This window comes from Cetorhinus maximus, unplaced genomic scaffold (assembly GCF_964194155.1).
Source record: "Cetorhinus maximus unplaced genomic scaffold, sCetMax3.hap1.1 HAP1_SCAFFOLD_368, whole genome shotgun sequence".
NCBI lineage: Eukaryota > Metazoa > Chordata > Chondrichthyes > Lamniformes > Cetorhinidae > Cetorhinus > Cetorhinus maximus.
In genome coordinates, this window is record NW_027596314.1 from 372076 (window position 1) to 397244 (window position 25169).

The window sequence follows — 25169 nt, forward strand, 5'->3', positions numbered from 1 at the left end:
GACTGAATATTATGACATTTATAATCTCCTGTGCAGCAAGTTAGAAAATGTGAAGATTACCAGATTTTTCTCTGACTCCAGTGTTTCTGATATCTTTCCAGCTGCAGACTCCAGCAGGAGATTTTAAATTTGGAAACAGTGAAATTGTTTCAGAGGTGAGTATTATTGAGCATTCATCTACCATTTAGATCTCTTAGTGCTGTGTTCTGATTCCATAGCTTTGGGGCTGGTGTGGATCCTTTACTGTGGATCTGAATTGCTGTTTCACCCCTGCCCTCGCCAATCACCTCTCTGTCACTCTGCCATTGTCTAACTTCCCCTGCCTCTAATAATGGGTATATTTTAACCATATTTGGTATTTTACTGTTATTTCTGCCAACCGTGTCTACATGAGGTTTTCACTGCTGCCCAACTCTTGTCTATACACCGCTGATCTACCAGCTTTATCTTCCCTTGGTCAGGAATTGTCTTTCCTGTATTTCTCTCCCACTTCTGAGCTTATATTAACTGTCAAATTCTGCTTCATTTGTATTCACTGTAATTCATTCTTTACACCCTGAAACATTGACTGCTTTCCCCTCTCCACAGTTACTGCCTGATCTGCTGAATATTTTGAGCATTTGTTCTTGATATTTCATATTTCTAGTAGCTGCAGTATTTTGTTATTATGTTATTTCAGACATCGCTCACAGAACTGAGTCTAGAAATGCAGACGGACCGATTAAGAGCTGGTTTCTATCTCTCAGGGTGTGTGTTGGTTGCAGCAGTTGGTCTCCAGCCTCCAGTGTTGGTCCTTTTTCATCAAGTCATAGAATCATTGAATGATGACAATACAGATGGAGGCTATTTAACCTGTCATGCCCATGCAAGAGCAAATCAACTAGTCGCAGTCTGCTGCATTTTCCTCATAGCTGAGGAATTTTTTTTCTCTTCATGGCCTTATCCAATTGAAAGCCTTTGTTGCATCAGTTTGAGCTGGAGTGGAGATGGAGGAGAAGCTGCTGGGTTTAACCCCAAGGACTTTGGAACCCAGTCGGACCCAGCAATTTCCATTGTGAAATTGTCGAGAGAGGTAGATTCCAGGAGAGATCAGGTTGCTAAACAGACACTGTCCATACAATGTAAAGGGATATTGTTTTAGGAGCAAATATTTATGTAGATGCTTTTAATCTATTTTACAAAAACATATTTAAAAATTTATTCTTGGGATTTGGGTGTCATTAACAAGACCTGTAGCATATATTGCCAAACCCCAGTTACCTGTGGGGAAGATGATGTTTGACCTTCTTGAACCGCTGCAGTCTGTGTGGTGAAGATGCTCCCACAATGATGCTAGGTAAGAAGTTACAGATTATTCACCCAGCAATGGTGAAGGAATGGTGATATATGTCCAAATCAGCAACAATAATTTGTATTTATATAGCACCTTTAATGTATTAAATGTTCCAAGGCATTTCACGGAAATGTTATGAAGCAACATTTGACACCAAGCCTCACAAGGAGATATGAGGGCAGGTGAACAAAAGCTTGGTCAGAGAGGTAGGTTTTAAGGATTATCCTAACATAGGAAAGCGAAGTAGTGAGCAGGAGAGATTTAATGAGGAATATCCAGAAGGAACTGCAAGAACAGCCACTGATGGTAGAATGATCCATATTGACCGGAATTAGAAGAGAGCAGATATCTTGGAGGGTTGTGTGTTTGGAGGAGATTACAGAGATAGGGAGGGGCACGACCAGGGAGGATAACAAGGATGAGAATTTTCAAATTTAGCTGCTTCTTAAATGGGAGCCTTTGTAGGTCAGTGAGCACAGGGAGGATGGGCGTCTTGGTGTGATTAGGCACACGGGCAGCAGAGTCTGGAACAACCTCAATATCACTGGGAAGTTGAATGTGAGAGGCCGGCAACAGTGCAGTAAGTCCAGAAATAACAGAAATAGGGATGATCACAGCCACAGAAGGATTTGAAAACAAGGACGACAGTTTTAAAATTTCAGTGCTTCTTAAGCAGGAGCCTTTATAGGTCAGTGAGCACAGGGTGGTGGGTGAAAAAAACTTACTGCAAGTAAACACACGGGCAGCAGAGTGTTGTATCACCTCAAGATTACAAAGAGGGTGAATGTGGGGGGCCAGCCTGGGGTGTGTTAGGATTGTTAAGTCTTGAGGAAATAAAACAATGGATGAGTGTTTCAGAAGCAAATGATCTGAGACGAGGGTGGAGTCGGGCAATGTTACTGAGGTGGAAATTGGTGGTCTTGATGATGATGTGGATATGTGGTCAGAAGCTCATCTCAGGGTCAAACACTACACCAAAGTTGTGAACAGTCTGGTTCTGTCTCAGACAGTTGCTGGGGAGAGGGATGGAGTTGGTGGTTAGGGAGTGGAGTTTGTAGCAGGGACTGAGGACAATGGCTTTGGTCTTCCCGATATTTAAATGGGAGGAAATTTCTGCTCATTCGATCAGGGTGATGTGTGACTTGGAGGGGATCTTGAAGTTGATGGTGTTCACATACACCTGCCACCCTGGTCTTTCTGGTTGATGCAGGTTGAGGTTTTTGGAATTTTTGTCAAAGTTCTGGCCAAGTTGTAGACATATAAAATCCCTCTCCTTCAGCCCCTGCCTCTCTTGCCCCTCTCACGCTCTGTCCTCCTGTGGACACTAGAGTCTTGTGAGACCCAGACCGGGTGGCAGGTTCACTTCCCTGAAGGACATTAGTGAATCAGTTGGTTTTTTACGACATTCCAGTAGTTTTCATGGCCACTTTTCCCTGGTGTCAGCCGCACAAATTACCGGATTCATTCAGCTCAATTTCACAATCTGCCTTTGTGTTTTACTGGTTTCACTCTCACTCCCTTTTTATCTGTTTTAAATCAATTTCACAGGATATTAGAAGTGGAGGATTTGCAGTTGGGAAACTCAAACCAAACATCACATCAGGATCTGACGGAGTCGTCCAATTTATTGTAACCCGAATATCATCGGATTTTAAACATGGAAGGAAAAAGTACCATCCACAATAGAGAGAAACCATGGAAATGTGAGGACTGTGGGAAGGGATTCAGTTACCAGTCTAAGCTGGAAACTCATCGACGCACTCACACTGGGGAGCGGCCGTTCACCTGCTCTGAATGTGGGAAGGGATTCACTCAGTCGTCCACGCTGCTGACACACCAGCGAGTTCACACTGGGGAAAGGCCGTTCACCTGCTCCAAGTGTGGGAAGGGATTCATTAATTTAACCAACTTGCTGACACACCAGCGAGTTCACACTGGGGAGAGGTTGTTCAGCTGCTCTGAATGTGAGAAGCGATTCACTCGGTCAGCTGACCTGCTGACACACCAGCAAGTTCACACTGGGGAGAGGCCATTCACCTGTTCTGAATGTGGGAAGAGATTCACTCTGTCATCTGACCTGCTGACACACCAACGAATTCACACTGGGGAGAGGCCATTCACCTGCTGCATGTGTGGGAAGGGATTCACAAGATCATCCCACCTACTGAGACACCAGCAAGTTCACACTGATGAGAGACCTTTTAAATGCTCGGACTGTGACAAGTGCTATAAAAGTTCTGGGGACCTGATGTCCCATCGACGTGCTCACACTGATGAGAGACCATTCAGGCGTTCTCACTGTGGGACTGGGTTCAGGCGATCATCTGACCTCATTGCACACCAGCGCATTCATACTGGGGAGAGGCCTTTCATCTGCTCAAAGTGTGGGAAGGGATTCACTCAGTCATCCAACCTGCTGAGACACCAGCAAGTTCACAATGGGAAGAGACCATTCACCTTGTCCCTGGAGGGAAAGGGATTCACTCAGACAGCCACCTTTCTAACACCCCATCGAGTTCTCACTGAGTGACAGAAGGGATTCACTCAGCCATCCTATTCGCTGAAACAACAGCAAGTTCACAGTGTGGAGGGACATTTAAATGCCCATATCATGGGAAATCCTACAAAGGTTCCCGGGAAGTGATATCCAATCAAAATGTTCACATCGCCAGGAACTGTTCAGGTGCTCTCACTTTAGAACTGGGTTTAGGATTTCATCTCAACTCATTGTACACCATAAACTAGTGAGTTCATAGTGGGGAAAGGCCGTTCACCTGCTGTGGGAAGGGATTTTCTCACTTATCCCACCTGCTAGTCACTAGTGACTTCACAAGTAACCACACTAATTGAATTTTGCTGTTAATCACATCCAGGACTGAACCATGTTCATTGAGATCTGATGTTCATCAACACCAGCCCTGTTATGGGTGTTAATATTGAGGATAAATGTCAAATAAATCAGCACTGCATTACATAGAGTATCAATTCTTTTTAATATCTCTAACTCACGTTAGTTCCTTTTGAAGGTTTGTCCCTCTCCCCTGTCTCCTCCATCCTCAGCACCAACAAGTATGAGGAGCTCATTGAGCTTCTTTGTCACTAAGATTGAGACAGTCTGATCAATTGTCTCTGCTGCTTCTCTCCCTCCCACTATCCTACTGGGCCATACTGCCTCTAAAGTTCTCCCTTTTCCGATCCCTGAACCTTCATCTTTCTCTAGTTTCCCTCCCATTTCCTCTCATGCCCCCCAGGGATCATCTTGTCCATGAGACCTACTCCTGCTCCATCAACCCTATTCCCTCAAAACTCCTGACCACCCAACTTCCCCTTGTATACTGACTTTGTTAATGGTTCTCTCTTTAAATACTGCCCCTCTTTCCTTCATATCTGCCATCACCACCCCCTCCTCAATAAAAACAATCCTTCACCTCAGTCATTGCAAACTACTGCCCCTTCGCACCACCCTTTCCTCTTCAAGGTCTTTCTTACTTCCCAAATCCATGCCCCTCTTTCCTAGAACTCAATCTTTGAATCCCTCCAATAAGATTTCTGTCTCTGCCATAGTATCCAAACAACCCTAATTAAAGTCACAAATTACATCTTATTTGAGTGTGACAAAGGTAAACTACCCATCATTGTCCTTCCTGCAGTCTCTAACATCATTGATCAAACCATCCTCCTGCAATGTCTCTGCACTGTTATTCAGCTGGAAGGGACTGTACACTCCTGATTCCTGTCTTATCTATCTAATTGTCATCAGAGGATAACCTGTAGAAACTGTGATTGAGTCATATTTTTACACACTCGCTCACTTAGTAAGTGATCAGGTGTCACTGAACTTTGACAAAATGTTCTGTTATCACACTTACAGTGACCGCATCTTGCAGACCAAGTCTCTCTAATTACACAAGCCCTTCTGGATAAAATCCAAAGAGAAGAGTAAAAATTTACAGTCCACTGCGCAAGCTCTTAGTGGTAAAAAAAAATCTGATACTTGCCATTAAAATGCAAAGCATTACTGACCAGCTGTGGATTGCTCTGTTTCAAATTTCTTGAAACAGACGCATTGCCAAGATTGGCTAACAGATCCATTGTTGGAAGATGCGGATTGGGAGATGGATTTTGGCCTTTCTTATTTTGCAATCCTTGTGTGATCAGAATCTCCTCACTTCCCCAGATGCAGACAAAGAAAAACTAAGACTGGGTCTCCAATGGAGGCCTGGTCACCCACAATCCTGTGCGTCTCAGAAACCGCTCTATCTGCCGCGGGTTGGCCGGGTGGACCGCGCATGCTCGGAGGGTCCTGGTCTCTTTGTTTGAGGTTGTTCCCGGAGAGAAGCCGGAAGCGGCGGATAGTGAGAGTGGAGAATGTTCATTGTTTAATATTCGGCTCTGGGGCCGCACTTGGGATTTGGAAACCCCGCCCGGGGTTTATTAACCCGCTCCCGACAGTGACCTCTCACCTGACAGCTCACAATGCCCGGCTGATTGAAGGCAGCTCCGGCCCAATAGGAGAGGAGGCAGGAGCGGAAGACCAAACAAGGGAGCGGCTGATCCTCTAACCAATCGGAGTGAATGAGGGGGCGGGGCTGAGCCTGGACCTCCCTGATTGGCTGAAATTCCGCATCATTTTGAAAACTGATTTGTCTGAAATTCCAGTGCCCCGTGTAAAACATTAAAGATGATTTGTTGTTGTGAGCTGCATTATTTGGTGGAATTAGATTGAAGGAGTGGGATTGATCCACAGCCTGAGTCACCAGTTTGAGGACAAGAGGAGAGAGAATCTGGAGAGGAGAAAAGAATAAGTTGGAGACTGGACACTGAATCTGGAACAATGAGCAGAGAGGGAGAGGAGTGTGTGGGACAGAGATTTATAGAATTGTGGGAATGAAAGGGGAGGGGGAGAAATGTTCCATAGAAACTAGAATTGTCTGTTCTGAATTTCTATACTGTATTTACAGTGATAACTTCTGTAAACTCCATTTACATGGGGTTAGAAGGGGAGGATTTGCAGGCAGGAAACTCAAACCAAAAATCTCAACAAGATCTTATGCAATCACTTCATTCATATACGGTCAGCTTCCAATTAGGGAAGGAAAAATAATTAGATAAAAGCAAAATACTGCAGTTGCTGGAAATCTGAAACAAAAACAAAAATAGCTGGAAAAACTCAGCAGGTCTGACAGAATCTGTGGAGAGGAATACAGTTAATGTTTTGAGTCCGTTTGACTTTTCTGATGAAGAGTCATACGGACTCGAAATGTTAACTGTATTCCTCTCCGCAGATGGTGTCAGACCTGCTGAGTTTTCCAGATGTTTTTGTTTTTGAAGGAGAAATAATTGTTTGTTTTGCCTGTGCATTTAAATTATCATTGAAATTGGAAAAGTATCGAGACACGCGAATCAAAGTGAGAGTCTTTCAGTGAACTGTGTGGAAAGAGCTTTAACCAGTTTCACAGCCTGAAAAAACCACAACAATCAAAGTGTGGAGAAACCACACATAAGTTGTGTGTGGACAAGGCTCCGATCATCCAACCTGGAGAGACACAAAGAAACTTGCACCATGGAGAAATCAGGTATGATAGAACAGAAAGAAACAAGAGAAAGTTGCAAGTCAGGGCTAGGACAATGGAAATCTTCAGAGACAGCTGGGCCAGGTGGGCTAGTGGAAGGGAGGGAAGCAGCAGAGGCAACTGATCGGATTATCTCAATCTTAGTGACAAAGAAGCTCCATGAGCTCCTCACATTTGTTGTTGGAGGGGAGGATGGGGGAGACAGGGGAGAGTGAAAACCCTTCAAAAGGATCTAACTTGTGTTAGAGATATTAAAAAGAGACTCAATACACTGTGTACTTAACACAACATGATTTATTTGACTTATATCAGCAATTTAACTGCCATAATAAAAACTGGAAATGCTGGAAATGGTCAGCAGGTCTGACAGCGTCTGTGTAGAGAGAAACAGACTTAATGTTTCAAGTCCACATGACTTCTTTAGAGCTAAAGAGAAGTTGAAATGTGATGGAATTTATACTGTTTAAGGGGGCTGGATCAAGTAAAGCAAGATAGGTCAGCGACAGGTGGAGACTAAGGAGAGATAGACAAATATGTCATGGACAAAAGACAAAGGGAGTGTTAATTGCAGTGGTAAAGACTAAAGAACGTGTTGATAGTGGCACAAAGGTAAGAAAGCAGAATGTGTGAAGAGCAGGACAAGAGTCAGCATTCTGTGAAAGAACAACATAGAAACAAGTAATAGATGGCCCTGTTGGGGGAGGGGGAGGTGCCATAACTGGGCTGGAGTTTATTAACATCAGCAGAAACAGACCCCAATGAACAGAGTTTATTGTCACATAGTCTTGTATGTGGTTAACATCAAAATTCAATCACTGTTGTTACTCATGAACTCGCTGGTGTTTTATCAGGCCAGGTGACCGAGTGAATCCCTTCCCACACTTGGAGCAGATGAAAGGTCTCCCTCCACTGTGCACTCGCTGGTGTGACAGCAGGCTGGATGACTGAGTGAATCCCTTCCCACAGTCAGAGCAGGTGAACGGCCTCTCTGCAGTGTGAAGTCGCTGGTGTATCAGCAGGACGGATGAGCGAGTGAATCCCTTCCCACAACCCATGCAGGTAAACGGTCTCTCCCCAGTGTGAGTGCGCTGGTGTACAGTGAGTTCATCTGATCGCCTGAATCTAGTGCCGCAGTGAGAGCAGCTGAACGGTCTCTCCCCAGTGTGAATTCGCCGGTGCGTCAGCAGGCTAGATGACTGAGCAAATCCCTTCCCACACTCAAAGCAGGTGAATGGCCTCTCCCCAGTGTGAACCCGCTGGTGTGTCAGCAGGTTGGATGACTGAGTAAATCCCTTCCCACACTCGGAGCAGGTGAACGGCCTCTGCCCAGTGTGAATGCGTCAATGAATTTCCAGCAAAGACGGGGTTATGAATCCCTTTCCACAGTCCCCACATTTCCACTGTCTCTCCCCACTGTGAACGGTGTTTTTTCCTACCATTTCAAAGTCTGATAATATTCAGGTTACGATAAATTGGGTGACTCTGTCAGATCCTGATATGATGTTTGATATGAGTTCCCTGACTGAAAATCCTTCCCTTCTAATACCCTGTGAAATGGATTTAAAATAGAAAAAACTGTGAGAGAGAACCCACAAAAACAGGTTGTGAAATTGAGCTGAATGAATCTGGCAATTTGTGGCACTAGCAAAAAGTGGCCATAAAAGCTGCTGGATTGCAATAAAAACCCAACTAGATCAGTAATGCCCTTCAGGAGGGAACCTGCCATGCCTGGTCTGGGCCCACACAAGACTCTGGTCTCCATAAGAGGAGACTGATAGAGAGAGAGAAAGTCAGAGAGAGAGAGAATCACAGAATTGTTACAGTGCAGAAGGATTCCATTTGGCCCATCATGTCTGCACTGGCTCTCCGAATGAGCATTTCATCTAGTGCCTTTCTCCAATTTCTCCCGTAACCCTGCAGATAGTTTATTTTCAAATAATCATCTAATTCCTTCTTGGATACTTTTATGGATACTCCAACACAATCTCAGGCAGTGCATTCCAGACCCTAACCACTTGCTGTGTGAAAAAGTTTTTTCTCATATAGTTTTTGCTTCTTTTACCAATCAGCTTAAATCTGTGTCCTCTGGTTCTCGATCCTTCTGCCAATGGGAACAGTTGCTTTCTATCTATTCATGCTTTTCAATACGTCTATCAAATTTCCTCTTAGCCTTCTTTCCTCCAAGGAGAACCATCCCAACTTCTCCAATCTATCTTCATAACCGAAATCTCTCATCCCTGGATCCATTCTTGTAAACCTCCTCTGCACTCCCTCCAGTGCCTCCACATCCTTCCTGAAATGCAGTGCCCAGAATACTCCAGCTGATGTCTAACTAGTGTAGTACACAAGCTCAGCGTAACCTCCTTGCTCAAGTATTCTGAGCCCCTATTAATAAAGTCCAGGATACCATCTGTGCTATTAACTAATCTCTTAAACCGTCCTGCCACCTCTAATGATTTATGCACATAGACACCCAGGTCCCTTATGCTCCTGCACCCCCTTTGGTGTTGTACCCTTTATTTTATTTTGTCTCTCCAAGATTTTCCAAATGAAATGCATCACCTCAGACTTCGCTGCATTAAATTTCATCTGCCATTGTTCCGCCCTTTCCATCAACTTGTCTATGTTGTTTTGAAGTTCTACGCTATCCTCCTCACAGTTTACAATGCTTCCAAGTTTTGTATCGTATGCAAATTCATAATATTGCTGACTATACACCAAGGTTTAAATCATTTATCTGTCAGGAAAAGCAAGGGTTCCAATACCGACCCCTCGGAAACTCCACTACAAATCTTCCTCCAGCCCGGAAAACATCCATTAACCATTACTCTTTATTTCCTGTCATTCCGCCAATTCTGTATCCATGTTGTTGCTGTCCGTTTTATTCCATGAGTTATATCTTTTCTCACATGTCTGTTGTGTGACACTGTCTCAAATGCCTGGAGAGAGGTGGAGAAGCAGCAGGCGAAGTTGTTTCTAAGGGGCGGGACTGGAGGACTGATGAAGTCATCTAGTTCTCCCACCAATCAGAGTGGCTGTTAAGGGCGGGGTTTGCAGAACTAAGTGGGCGGGGCTGAGCGGTGAACACCCTCTGGCTGCCTGGCCCAGTATTGCCCCTTATAAATATGGCGGCTGCACATTGCCCCCTATGAAGATGGCGACCGTGAACCCGGGGCCACCAACCGGAAATGCCGCCCCGAAGTGTGGCCAACGCGGGACAAGTAGGTTCCTTTTCTGGTACTTGAGGCCTCCACTGGGTGTTTATCAAGCCTTTCCATCCATTCCGCCGCCTCCATTATCCTCCTACAATCGACTGTTACTCACCTGTTGCAGAAGCGAGATGACTCCCTCCCGGCGCCTTCAGCACCCACAATACGCATGCTCTAGCCACAACCCGGTAATGAGCCTGCGCAATGGCCTCCTGCAGTGAGTATAGGGCATATTCTCTTTCGACGCGAATGCTGGGTAAGAACCCCGCCATTTAAAGGTGATATTGTTGAAATGAAAATTCCGTTTAGTGATCCAATTACGACTGGGGCCATAGGGCCAAGATATAAAATTATTAAAACAATTAGTATAGAATACTAAACTTAAAAGAAGTGGCTGCAGAGAGTCGATCCATCATTTATAATCCTCCAAAATTCCTCAAATTCTGGAAAGGTCCTAATGGTTTGGAAACTAGCTAATGTAATATCGTTATTCAAGAAAATATGGAGACAGAAGCAGGAATTTTCAGGGCCATTAGCCTAACATGCGTCATAGGGAAATTGCTAGAATCCATCATTAAGGAGTTTATAGCACGATACTTAGAAAATCATAACGTGATCAGGCAGAGTCAATATGGCTTTGTGACGGGAAATCATACTTAACTAATTTATTAGAGTTTTTTGAGGGAGTAACAAGCAACGTGGAAAAAAGGGGAGCCTGTAGATGCGGTGTACTTGGATTTCCAAAAGCCATTCAATAAGGTGCCACATCAAAGCTTCCTACACAAGATTAGAGAACATGGTGTAGAAGATAAAATATTAGCATTGGCGAAGGCTGGTTAGCTAACAGGAAGCAGAGAGTAGGGATAAATGGCTCTCTTTCAGGATGGCAAGATGTGACTACTGGAGTGCCACAGGGTTCAGTGCTGGGGCCTCAACTTTTATAATCTGCATCAATGATTTGGATAAAGGGACTGAATTTATGGTTTCTATATTTGCCAATGACACCAAGATAGGTAGATCTTAAAAGAAGTGGCAGCACAGATTGCAGATACATTGGTTATAGTCTTCCAAATTTCCTTAGATTCTGGAAAGGTTCCCACGGATTGGAAAATAGCAAAAGCAACATTGTTATTCAAGAAAGGAAGGAGGCAGAAAGCAGGAAACGAAAGGCCAGTTAGCATAACATCTATCATAGGGAAAATGATAGAATCCATTATTGAGGAGGTTAAAGCAGGATACTTAGATAATCAAGATTTGATCAGGTAGAACCAACATGGCTTTGTGAAAGGGAAATTGTGTTTAACTAATCTGTTAGAGTTTTTGATGAAGTAACATTCAAGGTGGATACAGGGAAACCAACAGATATGGTGTACTTGGATTTGCAGAAGGCATTTGATAGGGTGCCACATAAAAGATTGTTGCACAATATAAAGGCACATGGTGTAGGAGGTAACATATTAGCATAGATAAATGATTGGTTGGCTAACAGTAAGCAGAAAGCAGGGATAAATATGTCTTTTTTGGATTGGCAAGCTGTAACTAGCGGAGTGCCACAGGGATCATTGCTGGGTCCTCAACAATTTACAATCTACATCAATGATTTGGATGAAGGGTCCGAATGTATGGTAGCTAAATTTGCTGATGACATGAATAGAGATAGGAAAAGAAGTTGTCAAGAGGAAGTCGAGAGTCTGCAAAGTGATATGGACAGGTTAAGTGCGTGGGCAAAAATTTGACAGATGGAGGATAACGTGGGAAAATGTGAACTTGTCCACTCTGGCAGGAAGAATAGAAAAACAGTCTTCAATACAAGTGGAGAGCAGAACTCAGTAGTACAGAGGGCTCTGGTCCTCGAACCCATTCTGCCATTTAATAAGATCATGGCTGATCTGATTTTGGCCTCAACTTCACGTTCCAGCTACCCCCGATAACCTTTGGCTCCCTTGTTAGTCAAGATTAGCCAAGTTCCTCAGGGTAGTGTCCTAGGCCCAATCATCTTCAGCTGCTTCATCAATGACAGACCTTCCATCATAAGGTCAGAAGTGTGGATGTTCGCTGATGATTGTACACTGTTCAGAACCATTTGTGACTCCTCAAATACTGAAATATCCATGTCCAAATGCAGCAAGACCTGCACAATATCCAGGCATGGGCTGACAAGAGGCAAGTAACACTTACACCATACATCTGCCAGGCAATGACCATCTCCAACAAGAAAGAATCTAACCTCTACATTCAAGGGCATTACCATCAGTGAATCCCCCACTGTCAACATCCTGGGGATTACCATTGACCACATCATTGAAGATATAAATACTGTGGTCACAAGAGCAGGTCAGAGGCTTGGAATCGTGTGGCAAGTAACTCAACTCCTGACTTCCCAAAGTCTGCCCACCACCGACAAGACACAAGTCTGGAGTGTAATGAAATACTCCCCACTTGCCTGGATGAGTGCACCTCCAACAACACTCAAGAAGCTCGAAACCATCCAGGACAAAGCAGCCCGCTTGATTGGCACCCCATCCACATACATTGACTCCCTCCATCACCTAAGTACAGTGGCAGCAGTGTGTACCATCTACAAGATTCACTGCAGAAACTTACCAAGGGCTCCTTAGGCAGCACCTTCCATACCCTATAAGTGATCTAGAAGGACAAGGGCAGCAGATAGATGGGAACACCACCACCTGGAAGTTCCCCTCCAAACCACTCACCATCCTGACTTAGAAATATATCGCCTTTATTTCACTGTCGCTGGGTCAAAATCCTGGAACTCCCTCCCTAACAGCACTGTGGGTATACCTATGCCACATGGACTGCAGTGGTTCAAGAAGGCAACTCACCACCACCTTCTCAAGGGCAATTAGGGATGGGCAACAAATGCTGGTCCAGCCAGTAGCACTCACATCTCATGAATGAATAAGAAAAAATCTACTTCTGCCTTTAAAATATTCATTGACTCTGCCTCCACTGTTCTCTGGGGAAGAGAGTTCCAAAGATTCACAACTGGCTGAGAGAAAAAAATTCTTCTCATCTCCATCTTAATTGGGAGATTATTTATTTTAAAATGTGCCCCCTCGCTCTAGTTTCTCCCACGAGGGGAAAGATCCTTTCAGCATCTATCCTGTCAAGTCCTATCAGGATCTTATATGTTTCAGGAAGATCACCTCTCCATTTTCTAAATGCGAATGGATACAGGCCCAGTCTGTCCAACCTTTCTTCATAAGATAACCCCCTTCATCCCAGGAATCAACCAAGTTTACCTTCTCTGAACCTCTTCTAATGCATTTATATCCTTTCTTAAATAAGGAGACCAATACTGTACACAGTACTCCATATGTGGTCTCACCAATGGCCTGTAGAACTGTAGTGAAACATCCCTACTTTTATATTCCATTCCCCTTGTAATAGACAACAACATTCCATTTGCCTTCCTAATTGCTTGCTCTACCTGCAGACTAACCTTTTCTGATTCATTTACCAGGGCAGCCAGATCTCTCTCTCTCTCTCTGCCTCAGAGCTATGCGGTCTCTCTCCATTTAAATAATATTCTGCTTTTCTATTCTTCCTGCCAAAGTGGCAAGTTCACTTTTCCTACATTATACTCCGTTTGCTTGTCCACTCTCTCTAAATAGAAGAGGTTCTATACAAATAGTATATTTTTATCCTGATATATAAATATACTTACATATAAATAGTTGAATTATATAAATATGTGAGGCTCCAGAACTGATGCCTGAGGCACTCCACTCATCACAGCTTGCCAGCCTGAAAAAGACCCACTTATTGCTACTCTCTGCTTCCAGTTAGCTAACCAATCTGCTATCCATGCTAATATGTTACCCCCGACACCATGAGTTCTTATTTTGTGTCGTAACCTTATTGGCATGTCACCAAATAATGCTCTGGGTATTGGTGAATGGAGCTGTAGAGAGCAATTGAAGCAGGAAGTGAGGAGAGGAAACCATATAAAAGTTCACTCATGACCTTTAGGGAAGGAAATCTGCCATCCTTACCTGGCCTGGCCTACACGAGACTCCAGACCACAGCAATGTGGTTGACTCTTAACTACCCTCAAATGGCAATTAGGGATGGGAAACAAATGTTGGCACTGCCTGCAATACCCATCCCAGGAAATAAATTTAAAAAAGGAGTGACAAATGGATATCCTTCAGACTATCCAGTTCTCTCCCAGGGTTGGTGTTTTGACCATTGCTCTTCTCAATATAAAGGAATGATTGGGTTTCGCTTTATGGGTTTAAAATCAAAATCTCCAGATGATTTTACAATAGGAAATGGGCAGAACAGTGAAGAGGAATATAAGTGACTCACTGTGAATACATAAGTTAGTAACTGGTGCAGGTAACATGTCAGATTAAATTTAACACAGAAAATATGAGGTGATAAATTTCCTGAATTAAAAAGCTAAAATATTCACTAAATGCCTATGGTTTAGAAGGACTGGAGAAATAGAACAGTAAAGACAGGGAAGATTCTAGTTTACATTTTCTTATTAATAAACACACTGATGAGGTTTCATGTCAGCAACTTTAATACCTTCTTAAGAAATACAGAAATAAAGAAATGAGAAGATTCACGTCCTCTGCTTTATCTTATATTGTTCCGTCAATTTGAGTAAACATCCAAGTCCCAAGTGTCATAGAGTCATAGAGGTCTACAGCACAGAAGAAGACCCTTCGGCCCATCACATCTGCGCCAGTCAAGCAAGTATTGAACTATTCTAATCCCATTTTCCAGCACTAGGCCCATAGCCTTGTATGTCATGGCATCGCAAGTGCACGTCTAAATACTTTTAAATGTTATGAGGGTTTCTTCCTCTACCACCCTTTCAGACAGTGAGTTCCAGATTCCCACCACCCTCTGGGTGAAAAAATTCTTCCTCACATCCCCTCTAAACCTCCTGCCCCTTACCTTAAATCTATGCCCCCTGTCTATTGATCCCTCCACCACAGGGAAAAGTTCCTTCCTGTCTACCCTATCTGTGCCCCTCATAATTTTATACACCTCAATCATGTCCCCCCTCAATCTCCTCTGCTGCAGGGAAAATAACCCCAGACTATCCAATCTCTCCTCACAACTAAAACTCTCCAGCCCAGACAACATCCTGGTAAATCTCTTCTGCACTCACTTTAGTGCAATCACATCCTTCCGATAATGTGGATTCCAGAACTGCACACAATACTCTAGCTGTGGCCTAACCAGCATTTTATACAGTTCCAGCATAACCTCCCTGCTCTTATATTCTATGCTTCGGCTAATAAGGGCAAGTATCCCATATGCCTTCTTATCCACTTGTCATGCTACCTTAAGGGACCGGTGGACATGCACACTAAGGTCACTCTGATCTTCAGTACTTCCCAGGGTCCTACCATTCATCGTTTATTCCCGTGCCTTGTTTGTCCTGCTCAAGTGCATCACCTCACACTTATCCGGATTAAATTCTATTTGCCACTGATCAGCCCATCTGAACAGCCTGTCTATATCCTCCTGTCATCTAAGGCTATCCTCCTCACGATTTACCACCCCACCAATTTTCATGCCATCCGCGAACTTACTGATCAACCCTCCTACATTCAAGTCTAAATAGTTTATATATACCACAAACAGCAAGGGACCCAACACAAATCCCTGTGGAACCCCACTGGACATGGGCATCCAGTCACAAAAACACCCCTCGACCATCACCCTCTGGTTCCTGCCACTCAGCCAATTCTGGATCCAATTTGCCAAATTGCCTGGGATCCCATGGGCTCTTATCTTCGTTATCAGTCTCCCATGCGGGACCTTATCAAAAGCCTTGCTGAGGTCCAGGTGGACTACGTTAAATGCACTGCCCTCATCTACACACCTGGTCACCTCTTTGAAAAATTCAATCACATCGGTCAGACATGACCTCCCCTTAAAAAAACCATGCTGGCTGTCCTTGATTAATCTCTGCCTCTCCAAGTGTAGATTAATTCTGTCCCTCAGAATTGCTTCCAATAGTTTCCTCACCACTGAGGTTAGACTGACTGGCCTGTAGTTCCCTGATTTATTCCTTCCTCCCTTCTTGAATAATGGTACCACACTGGCTGTCTTCTGGCACCTCTCCTGTGGCCAGAGAGGTATTGAAAATTATTGCCAGCACCTCCACTATCTCCTCCCTTGCCTCACTCAACAGCCTGGGATACATTTCATCCTGGCCTGGAGATATATCTCATTTTAAGCCTGCCAGACCATTTAGAACCTCCTCCCTTTCAATGCTAATTTCTTTAATTATATCACAGTCCTTCTGCCTGATTTCCATACCCACGTCGTCCCTCTCACTTGTGAACACCGACACAAAGCATTCATTTAGAACTCTACCTGCATCTTCCGGCTCCACACACAAGTTACCACTGTGGTCCTTAATGGGCCTGACTCTTTCCCTAGTTATCCTCTTACTCTTAAGGTACTTGTAAAATAACTTTGGATTTTCCTTTATTTTACCTGCCAATGTTTCTTCATGCCGCCTTTTTGCTCTCCTAATCTCCTTTTTAAGTTCCCCCCTACACATTCTATATTCCTCTCGGGCTTCCGCTGTTTTGAGCCCAGCGAATCTGCCATAAGCCTCCCTTTTTCTCTTTATCCAATCCACAGTCACTTACATGGTCAGTCAGCTGGATGGAACCTCGGGCACCCTGAGCTTGATCTCCGGTATCTTCAGTCCTGATTGCCCCCTTACATCAGAGCCCTTCATTTTTATACTCTGTAGTGATCCAGCTCTGGCCCCTGACTCTTTGTCTCCTCTGTTGGGTTTTAGCAGGAAGTGAGGAAAAGACAGCTGGAATTTCTCTAATCCGTGACTTACAGGGACACCTTCCCTCGTTCCCAGCAGTTACTTTTCTTCAGTAATTTTCTCATTCTCCCTAAACTCCCCTGCCTACTCTTAATTCTGTTATTTATTTTAGTTTTACATTACAGATATAAACATCACAGATGATAATCTAATCTATTCCATTCCTCACTTTGTTTACATTTCTATTGCGGTTAATAACAGACAAACTCTGTCCTTTCCCCTGATCTGATTAGAGTTTCCAGTGAGTCGATTCTGTGGAATGGAATGTCTTATCAGTGTTGCCATGGTGACCTGTCTGCAGTGAAGAGTCTGTTTGAGTTTCTAACTCTGACTAAACTTCTCTATCCCATAATACACGTTAGATCAGACATTGGATGTCAATGTATTTTAGTCATGTTGTGTTAATATCTCTAAAACGTACAAGGTATTCAGAGACACAAACCTTTAATGGTGGGAGGACAAGTTGGTAAAATCCAGGGTTTTATAATTCGGGGTGTAGAGTTCAAAAGGACAGAGGTCATGTAAACCTGTGCAAATCATTGTTTAGGCTGCGGTTAGAATATTGAGTCAAGTTTTGGGGATCTTACACCAGGAAGGATGTCAAGGCCATGGAGAGGGTGCAGAAGAGATTCACTGAGATGATCCCAGGGAAGAGAGGCTTTAGTTATCAGCAGAGATTAGAGAAACTGGGGCTCTTTTCATTAGAACAAAGGCTGATTGGAGATCTGAGGGAGAGGTTCAACATTTCATCAGGTAAATGAGAAAAAACTGTTTCCACCAGTCGGTGAGTCAGTAACTAGAGGACATCAAATTCAAATCATCACCAAAAGACTCAGAGCCAGGAATGGGATATGGAGCAGACTGTACAATAATGTCCAGGACACTCACTGTCCCTCCGGCTCTCTGTCCACACTTTCCCATTAAACACTCTGAGGGCAGATACACGGGTGTGTTACTGATACCTCCCCAGGGTATCCGGGCGAGGAGAGGCACTCTAGAAGGTAAGGGGAGCTGGAACCTGTCCATGAGATTGGCCAAGGTTCTGAGAACTGGAAAAATCCAAAGTAATGATGAGGTGTTAGCCATGGCTCAGAGGTTGCATTCTCATGTCTGAGTCAGGAGGTTGTGGGTTCAAATCCACCTCTAGAATTTGAACATAAAATCTAGGCTGACATTCCACTGCAGTACTGAGAGAGCCCTGCAATGTATGAGGTCCTGTCTTTCAGATGAGACTGAACGGGCAGGTGTAAGAGATCCATTGGGGCTATTTCAAAGAGCAGGAGATTTCTCCCCATATTCTTGGTCAATATTTGTCCCTCAATCAACATCACTAAAGCAGACTATCTGGGTATTATCAACTTCTTGTCTGTGGGATCTTGCTGTGTACAAATGAGCTGCTGTATTTCCTACATTCCAACATCGACTGCACTTCAAAGGAATTTCATTGCCTGTAAAATGCTTTGGGACATCCTGGTGTCATGAAAAGCTCTGCAGAAATACAAATCCTATTTTAACAGAGGAGAAAAGGCCAAAAAATGGAACTGTCAAGAACAAGATTTCAATTAATCTTCTCTTGTCCTGGAGAAAACAAATATTCCACACACTGTGTTTGACACCAAGCTGGTTTATTTAACGTTTATCCAGAATATTAATCTCCAGCCAGTTATTGGGGTCATTAACATCAGCAGAAACAAACACCAAGTTTCAAAATGAACATGGTTCAGTTCTGGATGTGACTAACAGAAGCAATAATATCAGGATCGAAACCCTGCATTTACTTGTGAACTCGCTAGTGTCTCTGTAGGTGGGATTAATTAATGAATCTCTTCCCACATATGGAGCAGTTGAATGGCCTCTCCCCAGTGTGAACTTGTTGGTGTGTCAGGAGGCTGGATGACTGAGTGAATCCATTTCCACACACAGAGCAGGTGAACGGTTTCTCCCCAGTGTGAATACGTTGGTGAGTCAGCAAATCTGGTTTTCTTTTCAAGCTCTTCTCACAGTCAGAACATGTAAACGGTTTATCAGAATGAACAAGTTTGTGTGTCTGAAGGCAGGACAACCGAATGAATCCCTTCTCACACATGGGGCAGGTGAACGGCCTCTCCCCAGTGTGAGTGCATTGATGAGCTTCCAGGTGGGATGGGGAACTGAATCTCTTCTCACAGTCCCCACATTTCCACGGTTTCTCCATGGTGTTGATGTCCTTGTGCCTCTCCAGGTTGGATGATCAGTTCACGCTTCGACCAGACACAGAACACGTGTACAGTCTCTCCCCACTGTGAATGGTGTGATGTTTCCTCAGGTTCTGTGACTGGTTAAAGCTCTTCCCACAGTCAGTGCACTGGAACACTCTCACTCGAGTGTGTGTGTGTGTGTCTCGGTGATTTTCCAGTTACACTGATGTTTGAAATCTTTTCCTGCAGCCAGAACAGACAAACATTTCTCCTTCCAGATTCAAAGGCCGTGATATTCAGGTCCTTATGAATCGAGTGACTCTGTCAGATCTTGATATGATGCTTGGTTTGAGTTTCCTGTCTGTAAATCCCCCTGTTTAAGGTTTTTACAAAAACAATCACCAAGGACAGAACAAACATTTCTCTTGCTTTGAGTTTGCTGTGTGTAAATCCTCTCCTTCTAATCCCTGATTTTGAGTTTCCAAAATCAACCACTGTCAGCCCAGGATACAAACCCTGAATTATTATTTGAAGGGGAAGGATGAACAGGGTTACAGGGAGAAGGCAGGGGAATGGCACGAGGTGAATTGCTTGTTCGGAGAGCTAGCACAGACATGATGGGCTGACTGGCCTCCTTCTGTGCTGTAACCATTCTGTGATTCTGTGAAATTCACAAATTCTCTCCTGTTTCCTGGCCCAGGATGATCGTGCGTGCGCCCTGCTCCACACTGTTCCCCTAACCCGGGCCTGTCACTGGGGAATGCCGGACCAGTGCAAACATGGATTTGGGGTTTGTGGCCTACAGAAAGTGTTTGTGAAGCATCCTCACCCTCCCGCCGGCTCCATCACTCCCTCTGTCTCCCCTCGACTGCTAACCGACTGCAGATACGAAAAACAAGTGCCATCCATGGCCATTACTCACACTGCACATGCTCCAAACCCTGTTTGAAACTGTGCCTGTGCACTGGTCTCCTGTGGTGTAGATAGGGGACATTCCCCACCGTGGGGAACGCTGGGCAAATGTCCCGTCACTGGAGGTCCCAGTTTGTGAATAGTCATTTTGTTCTGTGATGGGTGGAGGTTCGGGCTGGAGGGCCAATCAATATAATGAGGAGCAAAATTATACAGAAGCCCAAGTGCACAGACCCTCCATTATCCACCAGGAGGAATGGGGGTTAGTGAAGAATCGAGGGTCCCCCAAACAGCAGAAATAACAGCAAAATCTAACCCCGACAGTCAGATGTGAACTCACTGTTGTCTCAGCAGGTCGGATGAACGAGTGAATCTCTGCTCACACACACAACATTTAAACAGCTTCTCTCCAGTAACAATGCACTGAACCATTTGATCTTTTTAAACTGGGATGTTAACAGGTGGGAAAACTGGATGAAATCCCTTCACCTCTGTGAAGTTTCTGAACCGTTTCTCAGTGTGTCTGTCCTGCCGTGTCAGTAAATGGAGTGAGCAAGTTTATCCTTTTCCTCATGCAGTTGGTGAACACCCTCTCCCTGGCAGGACTGGACCAAGTTTCCAGCTCAGATGGGCAACTGAATCCGCCCGCAGTCAATATCAACAACAGCTTGCATTTGTATAGCGCCTGCACCATCCTGTTCCGATGACAATCTGCTCAATGGTTGTAAGATGGCTACATGTTGGTAACAGTTATTCAGGTGAAACTGAATACACTGTGTTTGAGCAGCAGTTTACAAAGTACAAAGAAGAATTTGATTCTGCACTATTGTCCATTGGGATGTAGGAGGGGCCTCATTTCTCTGATTCACATTCGTGTTTAAGCCAATTTGGAGCAGTGACCTTCCTGACCTTTCCAAACTGAGAATGACTCAAACCCACTGGGATAAATCCCCAAACCTGGAATCACAGAAAAATCCATCCAATCATCGATCTCCTATAGTCCCATTCTAGCCAATCATTAGCCTAGTAGGTTCTGTCTCTGGGAAGTGTTCCTGAGCCTCCCCCTATCGGCTTTTCACCCTGGGCTTGAGCACAAACGCAAACTGGGTGTCTGTTTCCATGGTGCTGAGGTAACCCAGGACATTCATGGTGACGAGTGTTCTAACTGTGTCAAAGCTCAATGCTGGAAATTAGCAACAAGGATTTCTAATTGATAATATTCCCCAGGTTTACAAGAGCTCGCTGTATTTCCACAATCAAAGAAGAACTTCCGCTTGTTCTTTCCTTGGGATAATAAGGGAGTTTATACAACACCAAATCCACTTCTCACACATTCAAAACCTTGAGGCAGTAGAAAGTCCAAGGCAGTGCATCTCATTGCAGAGAGAAACTATTCAGAGAAATGTTTCTGACCATTTAACGCTTGCAATCCTAATTTCTCAAAATACCCTCAACAGCCCCATATTCTTACACAGCTCTCACTGTTCATTAATGTTTAACATGATCAGTCTCTCCTCAATCTTCCTATCGAAGTGTATCACCTCACATTTTTCTGTGTTGAATTTTGTCAGGCTTTGTGTCTCCCCAATCCAGCAGCCTGTTGATGTCCTCTTGAAGTTTCAGCAGGTTATTTGTAATTGTAAAGCTCTTCTCAGTCAGAGCATTTGCAACGTCTTTTATCAGAGTGAAGATGTTGATGTGTCAAGAGGTGGCTGAACAAGTAGATCCCTTCCAACACATGGAGCAGATTAACAGCAGCAGTAAGAGCCTCCTCTAGATGTGCACACGCTGGTGTCTCAGCAGATGTGATGAATGAGTGAAACCCTTTCCACAGATGGAACAGGTGAATGGTGTCTCTCTATTGTGAATCCCCTGGTGTGTTAGCAGCCTGGATGAAACAGTGAATCCCTTCCCACACACCAAGCAGGTGAACAGCCTCTCCGCAGTGTGAACTCGCTGATGTGCCAGAAGGAGGGATGAGGAAATGAATCCTTTCCCACACTCGGAGCAGGTGAATGGCTTCTCTCCGGTGTGAACTCGCTCGTGCGTCAGAAGACGGGATGAAACAGTGAATCGCTTCCCACAGACAGAGCAGGTGAACGGCCTCTCCCCAGTGTGAACTCACTCGTCTGTCACAAGATGGGATGCACAACTAAACCCCTTTCCACATACAGAACAAATGAATGGTCTCTCCCCAGTGTGAACTCGCTGATGTGTTAGCAGGATAGATGACTGAGTGAATCCCTTCCCACACACGGAGCAGGTGAATGGCTTCTCCTCAGTGTGAGTGCGTCGATGAGTTTCCAGCTTGGATGGGTAATTGAATCCCTTCCCACAGTCCCCACATTTCCATGGTTTCTCCATGGCGTGGATGTCCTTGAGTTTCTCCAGGTTGCATGACAAGCTGAAGCCTTGTCCACACACAAAACACGTACACGATTTTTCCCCGCTGTGAATAGTGTGATATTTTTTCAGGCTGTGTAACTGGTTAAAGCTCTTTCCACAGTTAGTTCACTGCAACACTCCCACTCAGATATTTGTGTCTTGGTGCTTTTCCAATCACATTGATGCTTGAAATCTTTTCCCTCAGGCAGAACAGACAAACATTTCCCTTTCCATATGCAAAGGCCAATGATATTCAGGTCCTGATGAATCCAGTGACTATGTCAGATCCTGATGTGATGTTTGGTTTGAATTTTCCATTTGCGCATCCTCCCCTTCTAATGCCCTGTAAAAGGAGTTTAGCAAAGTCAACAATAAGTACAGGGTGAAAATTCAGAACAGACAATTCAAGTCACTATCGAACATTTTTCCCTCTCTTGTTCCTCCAAAACTGTAAATCCCCATCCTACACACTCTCCCTCCTCCCTGGGCTGATATTCAAAACCATCTCACCATCTCTGCCATTTCCCAGTTATCTCCCTCCCTCCCTCTACTCTGGCTAGGTTCAGTTCTCTGGTGCCTGTGTGGAAAGTTGGAATAAAATCAACGAATCAATGATTTTCTCTCCTGGTCACTGGGACCCTGAAGCTCTGCCCACTTTATTCTAGCCCCCAAATTACCAGATTCATTCAGCTCAGTATCACAACCTGCCTTTCTGTTTTTCTGATTCCCTCACACTCCCTTGTCCTGTTTTAAATTCATTTTTCAACGTGTTGGAAGAGGTGGATTTACAGACGGGAAACACAAACCGAACATCACATCAAGATCTGACAGAATCATGAGGACCTGAATATCATCGGCATTTGAACATGGAAGCAAAGGGACCCGTTTCCAGCCTGGATAAACCGTATACGTGTTTTGTGTGTGTGGCCGAGGCTTCAGCTCTTCTGCCCGAAGACAAAACCAGCGCAGTCACACTGGAGAGAAACTGGAAATGTGGGGACTGTGGAAAGGTTTTCAGTTACCCATCAGAGCTGGAAATTCATCGGTGCAGTCACACCAGGGTCACACTTACCACAAACAGAGCAGGCAGCCCTGTTTTTCCTTCCACAATCAGATGCAGATGATACCCAGGTCCTGGTGACTTGAGGGACTTACGTCCTTGGCTTGTTGCATTGTTCCAGTGAAGCTCAACACAAACTGTAGGAACAGCACCTCATCTTCCGACTAGGCACTTTACAGCCTTCCGGACTGAATATTGAGTTCAACAATTTTAGATCTTGAACTCCCTCGTCCATCCCCACCCCCTTTCCGTTTCTTCCCCCTCCTTTTTGTTTTTTCCAATAATTTATATAGATTTTTCTTTTCCCACCTATTTCCATTACTTTTAAATGTATTTCCACCCATTGTTTATCTATACCTTTTATGCCCTTTTAGTCTTATTTCACCCCACCCCACTAGAGCTATCTGTACCTTGCTTGTCCTGCTCTCCACTTAATTAGCACATTCTTTTAGATAATATCACCACCTTCAACACCTCTTTGTTCTTTTGTCTGTGACATCTTTTAGTTATCTCCTCCTATCACTGCTTGCTTGTCCCAACAACCCCCCCTTCTCCCCCCCCACCCTTAAACCAGCTTATATTTCACCCCTTTCCTATTTTTACTTAGTTCTGTTGAAGGGTCATGAGGACTCGAAACGTCAACTGTGCTCTTCTCCGCCGATGCTGCCAGACCTGCTGAGTTTTGCCAGGTATTTCTGTTTCTGACTTGCTCAGATCCTGATGGGATCTTTGGTTTGAATTTCCTGGGTCCAAATCCCATCATCCCTGTCGCCGCGCATGCGCCCGGCTGCACACGCTCCCTTCTCAAGATGGCGGTGCGGCCGTTACCCTCGGGCCTGTCATCAGAAACCCCTCAACTGCTGTTCCGCTTGTTGGAAACATGGGATATGGGAGCCTACATGAGGTGTTTCTGAAGCCTCCAAGTCCACCCGCCACCTCTATTCCTCTCCTGCCTCAAGTCATCTCCCCCCCACGGATTCAACAGGACATCGTCCAGCACCCGCACTGCGCATGCTCCAATCTCTGCCCCATAACACGCATGCGCCGGGGCGTACGATTAGGGCCCCGCCCCTCATTCACTCCGATTGGTTGGAGGACCAGCAGCCCGAACTCGGTCCTCCAGCCCCGCCCCCTCTCTTCCTATTGGTCCGGAATCACCATCCGCCGCTTCCGGCTGCTCTGCGGCACCAAACTGAACCGGAGGCCCAATTGGGAAAAGGTGGTTATTTCCGTTCATTTAACATCACTGCTAAAGTCAATGAAGGTAATTTGTTGTTTTGAGGCAAAGTATTTGGTAGAATTAGAGTGAAGGAGTGGGATTGATCCACAGCCTGAGTCACCAGTTTAAGGACAGGAGGAGAGAGAATCTGGAGAGGAGAAAAGAATAAGTTGGAGACTGGACACTGAGTCTGGAACAATGAGCAGAGAGGGAGAGGAGTGTGTGGGACAGAGATTTATAGATTTGGAGGAATGAGAGGGAAAAATGTTCCATAGAAACTAGAATTCTCTGTTCTGAATTTATATATTTAATACTACATGGACTGCAGCAGCTGAAGAAGGCAGCTCACCACCACCTTCTCAAAAGCAACTAGGGATGGGCAATAAATGCTGGCCCAGCCAGCGAAGCCCACATCCCATGGACGAATAAAAGAAAATATCCTGTATTTACAGTGATAACTTCT

General features: G+C 44.6%; 2 protein-coding genes and 2 pseudogenes across 3 annotated transcripts in view; 1 reads left to right on the forward strand and 3 right to left on the reverse strand.

Moving 5' to 3' along the window:
- Positions 1–4300, forward strand: part of LOC144673469 (uncharacterized) — a 100441-nt gene extending 96141 nt beyond the window's left edge. The window contains 1 exon segment of the mRNA XM_078535288.1: positions 3042–4300. Coding sequence (XP_078391414.1) covers positions 3042–3863 — 822 coding nt within the window. The 3' untranslated portion in view covers positions 3864–4300.
- A 3059-nt stretch (positions 4301–7359) lies between these two features.
- LOC144673467 (uncharacterized) lies at positions 7360–8345 on the reverse strand (annotated as a pseudogene).
- Positions 8346–18570: 10225 nt separating this feature from the next.
- On the reverse strand, positions 18571–21895 carry LOC144673476 (uncharacterized). 2 transcript variants are annotated; one of them, XM_078535296.1, is made up of 2 exons: positions 21589–21895; positions 18571–19503 (listed from the first exon to the last, which is right to left on the reverse strand). In XM_078535296.1, the coding sequence occupies exon 2, from the start codon at positions 19145–19147 to the stop codon at positions 18764–18766; it is 384 nt and encodes a 127-aa protein (XP_078391422.1). In that variant the 5' UTR covers positions 19148–19503; positions 21589–21895; the 3' UTR covers positions 18571–18763. The 2 variants fall into 2 exon arrangements, with proteins under 2 accessions (XP_078391422.1, XP_078391423.1); XM_078535297.1 differs by lacking the exon at positions 21589–21895 and adding an exon at positions 20383–20469.
- LOC144673468 (uncharacterized) lies at positions 21744–22766 on the reverse strand (annotated as a pseudogene).
- Between the last annotated feature and the right edge of the window lie 2403 nt (positions 22767–25169).